The 8173-nt window shown below is 42.2% G+C and overlaps 1 protein-coding gene across 1 annotated transcript; it reads right to left on the bottom strand.

Annotated features, from left to right (window-relative positions):
- Window positions 1–2657: 2657 nt before the first annotated feature.
- On the bottom strand, window positions 2658–7822 carry LOC106565396 (tribbles homolog 2). Its single transcript, XM_014132460.2, has 4 exons — window positions 7023–7822; window positions 5904–6206; window positions 5313–5605; window positions 2658–4901 (listed from the first exon to the last, which is right to left on the bottom strand). The coding sequence occupies exons 2-4, from the start codon at window positions 6204–6206 to the stop codon at window positions 4442–4444; spliced, it is 1056 nt and encodes a 351-aa protein (XP_013987935.2). The 5' UTR covers window positions 7023–7822; the 3' UTR covers window positions 2658–4441.
- Between the last annotated feature and the right edge of the window lie 351 nt (window positions 7823–8173).

Below are 8173 nucleotides of genomic sequence, written 5' to 3'. Positions count from 1 at the left end.
CCTGTCCTGAATTTACTCAGATATTGATTTCAAATGTCAACAACATCCAAAGTGATCAGCGTATTAGCTTTAGACATACATACTTTGTGCAGGTAGATATGGCTACAGTACATATTTCCTTGTTGGTTGTCTTATTTGTCTACTTAACAGAGGTTTTAGACGTACTGTACATTACCAGTCAAAAGTTTGGACACACCTGCTCATTCAAGGGTATTTTTTACTATTTTCTACATTGTAGAATAATAGTGAAGACATCAAAACTATGAAATAACACATATGGAATCATGTAGAAACCAACAAAGTGTTAAACAAATCAAAATATATTTAGAGATTCTTCAAAGTAGCCACCCATTGCCTTGATGCCGCTTGGCCATCGCTCATCCATATATTTATATGCACATATTCTTATTCTATCCCTTTACATTTGTGTGTATGAGGTGGTTGTTGTGGAATTGTTAGATTACTTGTTAGATATTACTGCACTGTTGGCACTAGAAGCACAAGCATTTCGCTACACTCACATTAACATCTGCTAGCCATGTGTATGCGACCAATAAAATGTTATTTGAAGACAGCTTTGCACACTCTTGGCATTCTCTCAACCATCTTCATGAGGTAGTCACCTGGAATGCATTTCAATTAACAGGTGTGCCTTGTTAAGTACATTTGTGGAATTTCTTTCCTTATTGCGTTTGAGCCAATCAGTTGTGTTGTGACAAGGTAGGGGCGGTATACAGAAGATAGCCCTATTTGGTAAAAGACCAAGTCCATGTGATGGCAAGTACGGCTCAAATAAGCAAAGAGAAACAACAGTCCATCATTACTTTAAGACATGAATGTCAGTCAATCCGGAACATTTCAAGAACTTTGAAAGTTTCTTCGAGTGCAGTTGCAAAAACCATCAAGCGCTATGATGAAACTGGCTCTTGTGAGGAACCGCCACAGGAATGGAAGACCCAGAGTTACCTCTGCTGCACCTCAGATTGCAGCCCAAATAAATGCTTCACAGAGTTCAAGTAACAGACACATCTCAACATCAACTGTTCAGAGCACACTGAGTGAATCAGGCCTGAGGGGTCGAATTACTGCAAAGAAACCACTACTAAAGGACATTAAATAATAAGAGACTTGCTTGGGCCAAGAAACACGAGCAATGGACATTAGACTGGTGGAAATCTGTCCTTTGGCCTGATGAGTCCACATTCAAGATATTTGGTTCCAACTGCTGTGTCTTTGTGAGACAAGAATAGGTGAACAGATGGTCTCCGCATGTGTGGTTCCCACCATGAAACATGGAGGAGTTGGTGTGGGGTGCTTTGCTGGTGACACTGTTGGTGATTTATTTAGAATTCAAGGCACACTTAACCAGCATGGCTACCAGATTCTGCAGCGATACCCAATCCCATCTGGTTTGCGCTTAGTCCCACTATCATTTGTTTTTCAACAGGACAATGGCCCAACACACCTCCAGGCGGTGTAAGGGCTATTTGACTAAGAAGGAAAGTTAAGGTGCTGCATCAGATGACCTGGCCTCCACAATCACCTGACCTCAACCCAATTGAGATGGTTTGGGATGAGTTGGAACGCAGAGTGAAGGAAAAGCAACCAACAAGTGCTCAGCATATGTGGGAACTCCTTTAAGACTGTTGGAAAAGCATTCCCCATGAAGCTAGTTGAGAGAATGCCAAGAGTGCAAAGCTTTCATCAAGGCAAAGGGTGGCTATTTTTGAAGAATCTGAAATATATTTTGATTTCTTTAACACTTTCTTTGGTTACTACATGATACCATATGTTTCATATTTTTTATGTCTTCACTATTATTCTACAATGTAGAAAATAGTAAAAATAAAGAAAAACCCTTGTAGCTGTGTCCAAACGTTTGACTGGTACTGTACATGTCACTGTTGATTTGTTGTGATCAATTTGGCCCATGTGTGATAACCAGGTGGTTGTCATGGTAGGGACAGGCAAGCTTTTTTTCTGACTTCCTGACGATATGTTCCAATTACATACTAAGAAGCAAGATATTATTGCTAAAGAAGGCTCATGATTTTGTATCAGAGCCACATTTATTTTAGTACCTTGTGTTAAAGACCAGGATATATTATCTGTCAAAACATTTGGTTTTAAATTCCCATCCAAGGTTGACCTATTTATTTAATACATTGCAAAAGAGTTTAATTTTCTTTCTGGCACCTTTTAAAGACCTCATAGTTGTTTCTTTTCTCAACTTGTATCATTTGTCACCAACTCACCATGTACAACAAAGGTCTTGACTAAAACATGTTTTTATAACACTGATTTAAATAATGTAGATGCGTTATTCTCTTGACAAACTCAGGTGAGTGTTTTTCTTTCAAAATCGGTGTAATCCAACCAGTACAAGACTTAGGGGCTAGGTAGCGCATTATTACTATTGTCAGCCATAGCAGAAACCCGACAATCTTTACTATTAAGTATGAATTGGCCATAACCCCGGTCCTTGCACGTTACATCCTGGTATTAGTCCAAGCTGCATCAAAGCGTGCGTATAGTTAAATAATTTCTTGATTCCTGCAATTATTTTTCTGACCCGGAAAAGAGAGATTGGGTAATGAAGTGTTACAACCATCTCTAACAAAGTTTGGTCGTATCGCATAAAAAGCTGATTTGCAAAGTCAGTTTAAGGATTTATTTTTACTGGCAACAAATACTTGTTCACAAAAGTACATCCACCAAACCAACATCAGAAAAAGTGTGTACTTTTCTTACAAAAAAGTATTTACAAAGTCACAATAAGAGCTGTGGCTTAGTGTAGGATCTTAGATCTATTTAGGGTCAGCGAACTGCATGCAGGCATCATGACAAACACACAGTACTGTGTAATGTATGTGATGCCTTTGTTTCTTCAGGTCAACAGATACACGATTTCACCATTACATGGGTATTCAAGATGTTTAAAGTACACTACAGCACTGTATTCTTCAGGATATAACCCACTGCACTATATACTTCTACAGACATTAACTCACGCCTGAGGTAATGACTACACTTGTCTAGGGATCTAGGACACCATGCTAACTCTGACATATGTTCGTCAGAAAACATACAAACCCTGTGACCGAGGCGAACGATCACTGAATCACAGATGACTAAAACTATCGGCACACCATAAGTGATGATTGAGGGTAGCCTAGTGCTGCGTTCATAACCAAGTGGGAAGGTAGTAATTACCAGTTGGATGCATTGATGCTTTAAACTTGTTGAGAATGCTGAGTTGGGTAATGGCCAACAAGTTGTCAACAACTAAAAAGCACAGCTATCATGCTTGTGAACAAAGTGTTCAAAAGCCATATTAATAGATAGCTTTTTATAAATGTTTTTTTTGCATTTAACTGCTGAAAATGCAGTTAAAGGTCATTTCCTTAGTAGGTGACCTCAGATCAGCATGTAAGAGAAATCAACTCAGGGATGATAGACGAGTTTCCCACTAGTAATTACCAGTTGGAGGGGCGTTCAAGTGGATTTTTCCCTGTCGTATGTGGTAAATACCACCTTCCCACTTGGTTATGAATGCAGCATTAGTCTTTGGTAAAGCAAAACTCAACTTCTGATAGGGATGTAGGGAGGGGGACTAAACGTAAACTGTGGTTATGAAAACAAGGCACTTCAACGGTTGGTAGGATTCATCGGTCACTGAAATATATAAACAGTAAGCCTACATAAAAAGGCACAAAACGTGCATCAAGTATTCCAGGATTTCATCAAGTTCGGAGGTATCAGGTATCAATCCCGTCAGATATAGATCTTCAACTTAGTGTTCCCAACGGACTTGCTCAACAACAACAAAAGTAAAATTACTGCTTTTTGTGAAGGGGAATACAGCTCGACAGACTGCTTCTATAGAGCATGTTATCTGAAGACTTTTCACCTGTTCTTCCCATTGAGTCAACAAAACATTTCCATTGGTTAAAGCACAATAGTTGGGTAGCTTTTGAAAAGCACCTTTCTTGATGTTACACTGCAGTGTGGGACTAACTGCATTGGACCCTAGACCAGCAAGTGTACACCTACCTCGACGGATGTAGGTGTAGACGTGGCCAGGATATACAGTATTTGGTAGTTACTGCTTTGTTGTCTGCAATGCCAACAGATGCTTTGACACAGAACTATGTTATACATTAGGTAACACTTCAGATTAAGGGCCATGCATAACATGTTCATAACTTCTTCAAAAGCACAACTTCAACATATATACATGCTAATGTCTAACGGCAGGTTAACAACACTGCAGTTAGACATTTGCAATGCCTTATGACTGTATGTTTCTTAAATGTCACCAAACATTTCAGGTAGGGAGAACCTGCATTACCAGCATTTCCTATATGGAGATTATGCAGCTGTACTTGCATCGGTAGGACAAAGTGGACGATGAAGGACAGGATATTTAACATTTTTTATTCTAGAAACACGTGTTGTCGGTGTAGCTGGGGACCACTTGGTCAGTGCAGTTCCTGGGGTTGAGGTGCGTGTTGGGAGGTGTTGTGTTGTTGGAACAGTTCAGCCACGGGTGGAACAACAGCTCCGAGGCCTCCAGTCTCTCTGAGGGAGCTTTTCGCAGCATGCAGCACACCAGCGACTTTGCCTGCACCGAGAGTGACTCTGGCACTGTGAATGCCCCCCGGCGGATCTTACTGAAGAGCGCAGCAGGCTCCACGTCTTGGAAAGGGTAACGTCCCACCACCATGGTGTACAGCACCACACCCAGGCTCCACACGTCGGCAGCCTTCCCTGAGTAGGAGTGGCGCGAGTTGAGGATCTCAGGGCCCACGTAGGCCGGGCAGCCGTGCTTGTCCGTCAGAGAGTCGTCGTCCCCGTGGAGCAGACATGAGTCTTCCAGGTTCTGAAGAACAAGCTTGGTCCTAAGGAAACCCAGAGAGAGAGGTTGAGTCATCATAGTAATCAAACCCCCATGGTGGGACATCATGTTTTCTGCTTTGTGTGACTTACAGGTGGTGGACTCGGTCATATGCATGCATAATACAGTGGCTTACATAACTGTCTGGATAACACTGGAGTTTACAGGGTTGGAGAAATTACAGTCCTATATGACAGTTATGATGCCATGATTAAGGCATTATGAAGATCTTTAGAGTCATTTTAACAGTTACCTAACTAAAGGGCTTTCTTTAGCAGTAACATAATGGAAGTGAACATAGTCCACATATGCCTGGCCGTCTAAACATTCAGATGAATTTGGGCCAGGTCTCAGTCACTACTGTAAGGCAATCTAATCTAACTCGATTAAATTAAGAAAAGTGTCAACTACTGACCTCTGCTGGTCCACGAAGACAAACTTGCGCAGCTTGAGGTCACGCAGGACAACGCCGTGCTCGTGACAGTGGGCCACTGCCGCTGCCATCTGGCCAAAGAGACGGACCGCCTCCTCCTCCTGGAGCCGCTTACACGTGCGCACGTAAGAGTGCATGTCACCGTAGTTATGCTGAAAGAAGACGTAGACGCTGCGCTCGCCCATCACCACCTCTGCGATGCGGCAGATGTTGTCGTGGGGCAGTAGGCGGGCGTAGGGGGCGATGAGCTCCTGGTACCGCCTCATAGAAAACACCTGGTAGAGGACATGGGGTAGAGTTAGGTTACAGTTCATGGTCAAATTGCAGACTGGACTACAGTACAGCTATGCATATTCTTCATTGCCTGAGGATAATGTACCCATTCGAGTGTCAAAGAACACCATGTGTTCCTGTGCATATAACAAATAAGCTGAACTTGAACGGCACAAAAGGGATGTGTGTGCATAGGTCGATTTCACAGGCACAGTGTCAAGCAAGTACCGACAGACAGTTGGGCGACTTGATTAAGCAAACAGTCACACCACTATCTGGTCATGTAGCTACAATACATACCTTGCAGGTGTACTCCTGCTCTGTGACCCTATGGATGGCCCTGTAAGTCTCTGTTCCCTCTGTGGGTTCGAGGAGGAGGTAGGGCCCAATGCAGGACACACAGTGGTGGTCGGAGCCCACGGGACCCGGGCTGTGTCTCAGGGGCCTCAGGCAGGGGGCCAGGCCGGGGGACGAGGGTGGCAGGCTCAGTCGAGGACGCTTGCATTTCAGGGCCTCTGTGTAGTCCTGGGGGTCATCCAGCTCCAGCCGCTTCAGCCGCAGGGGACGAGTAGGTGCAGGGGCGGGAGAGATGTTCACACTCATCTGAAAGAGTCCCAAGGGTTGTTTTAGTGGGTTTCATTGCAATATGTGTAGGACGTGACTGAACCACATGGTAACCTGTAGGGCTATCCTAGTGGGTTGTATGATTCATGTTTGATTGGATATGCTGATAACCACATTTGAAATGCACAGTGAAATAACTACCTATAAAAACTTACTGTGTGCAAATACTCTATTTTTTATTGCACATACAAAGCATAATTTACAACTTGGGGAACTTGGAGGAGACACCATTAAACAGTGCTAAATAACAGGCTAAAAGTTATTGGATGACGCCATGGAGCCTTGACTGATGAGCAATGTCTGTCATATGCATTACTCAAATTACTGAATGTTTCTTTCGAAATGTGGCTAGTGAGTCAGTCATTGTCAGCCAGCCAAATGAAAAAAAAAGTTAAATACATGGACGGACGTCATGATAAAAGTGACGTCAGGCTTCCCTTAGCTTGCGCCAAGGCCTGAAGTTTTACAAGTAAAATAACTATGATAAATTTACATTATAACTAGAAGAGGTCACGTTATTAGTCGAAATAAATATTTGTTGAACCGGGTAAAACTGGTCAGACCAGCGAGCAATTCTGAGAAATAGAGCGACCTCGGGATACTTCACCGAGCGCGAAGAGTGGAAGGGAGAGTTGCACCATCACTTTCTACAAGTTTAACATTGTTGTTTCACGACAACATACAAGTAAAAATGTATGAATTTTCAATACATGTCGGGACTGCAAGCAACCCCTTCAACTGTATGATAAGAATATGGATACTGAGGTAGGGTGAAAATTGTGAACAAGTTCTTACCTTGGCAGTGGAAGACAAAGGGGTCAGCTCTCCAGAACAGAACAATGGTATGGTAACTCCAGCTTTTGGTGTAGTACTTTGCTTGTCAAGAAACTCGAAATGTGCAGTAAACGTAGCAAAACCCTTGCTGTGTAGAGGAAACCAAATAATTTTGAGAGCTTCAGACAAAATGTTTTTCTTCCTTCTAAAAGAAAGTGGTTCAAGGGAGTCTAATGTATTTACAGTTACATGTGCAAATTATGTAACCATAAAATACGAGTTCAAATTAGCTTTCGTCGTTTGTTGTGCGGGATGTCTGGTCACATATCCAAAGCAAAATATGTATTAAAGTCCTTGACAAATTGAATAGGTTATTTTGCTTTGAAGAGAGGCGGCAACACTGGTGTCTACTGTTGTTGGTACAGATGCCTTTGTTCCATTCCCGGTGTGTAGCGACTTGTGTATCCAGTGTTTTCCTTGCGAAAAAGCCAGAGGCTTTTGGTAGAAAACCAGCGAAACTTTCTATAAATAGAGAAAATACACGTTTAAAGACTCTTGCACAATAATGAAGAAAGAGCGCCTACTTGTCCGAAGTAGTTATGGAAACTCGTGGACGCGTCCAGATAAATAATTGGTCATAGGGAAGAGTAAGCTACACGTCCCCTAATTTGGTCAATTGCATAGTAAACCTTTAATTTCCAAATGGAATCCCCAAAAAGTAGATTTCTAATCAGACGTGCCCCCACCGACTGATTGAGAATGGTCTGGACAGCACATTGGCTTCAGATATGCTTTCTGTTACAGCAGTGAAGTTGGTGATGCGCGGCTGAGCATGATTGCAACATCGTAGCTCCACCCCCTGGTCTGACGACATCAGCAGGGGAACGTCGCAATAGTCACCCAGGCAGTTTACATCTATGGAATGGAACAAAAATAATCTTGCAATTTAAATCTGAAATTGCAAGGTGTGCTGCAAGTCATTGATCATAAAGTAATTATGTGACAAAATCCAGTTGAGGTGGAATACATCCAAATGTGCACTGACCAAATTAATATAAAACGATTTAGTCTACATGCAAGAGTTGCATATATAATTCATTTATTAAATTTTTTCCCCAAAAGGACATTGGGCATGTTATTTAATAAGATAAAACAAATTGTCACTATAAACC

This window comes from Salmo salar, chromosome ssa12 (assembly GCF_905237065.1).
Source record: "Salmo salar chromosome ssa12, Ssal_v3.1, whole genome shotgun sequence".
In the NCBI taxonomy this organism is placed as follows: Eukaryota; Metazoa; Chordata; class Actinopteri; order Salmoniformes; family Salmonidae; genus Salmo; species Salmo salar.
Note: the sequence above shows the minus strand (reverse complement) of the source record. Positions and strands in the feature narration are given on the sequence as shown.

Excerpts from the sequence above, each read along its gene's own strand:
- LOC106565396 (XM_014132460.2), bottom strand. The coding sequence starts at position 6,206 with ATGAGTGTGAACATCTCTCCCGCCCCTGCACCTACTCGTCCCCTGCGG. Across the intron at positions 5,606-5,903 it reads AGCAGGAGTACACCTGCAAG|GTGTTTTCTATGAGGCGGTA; the intron begins GTATGTATTGTA and ends GTCCTCTACCAG. Across the intron at positions 4,902-5,312 it reads GTCTTCGTGGACCAGCAGAG|GACCAAGCTTGTTCTTCAGA; the intron begins GTCAGTAGTTGA and ends GGGTTTCCTTAG.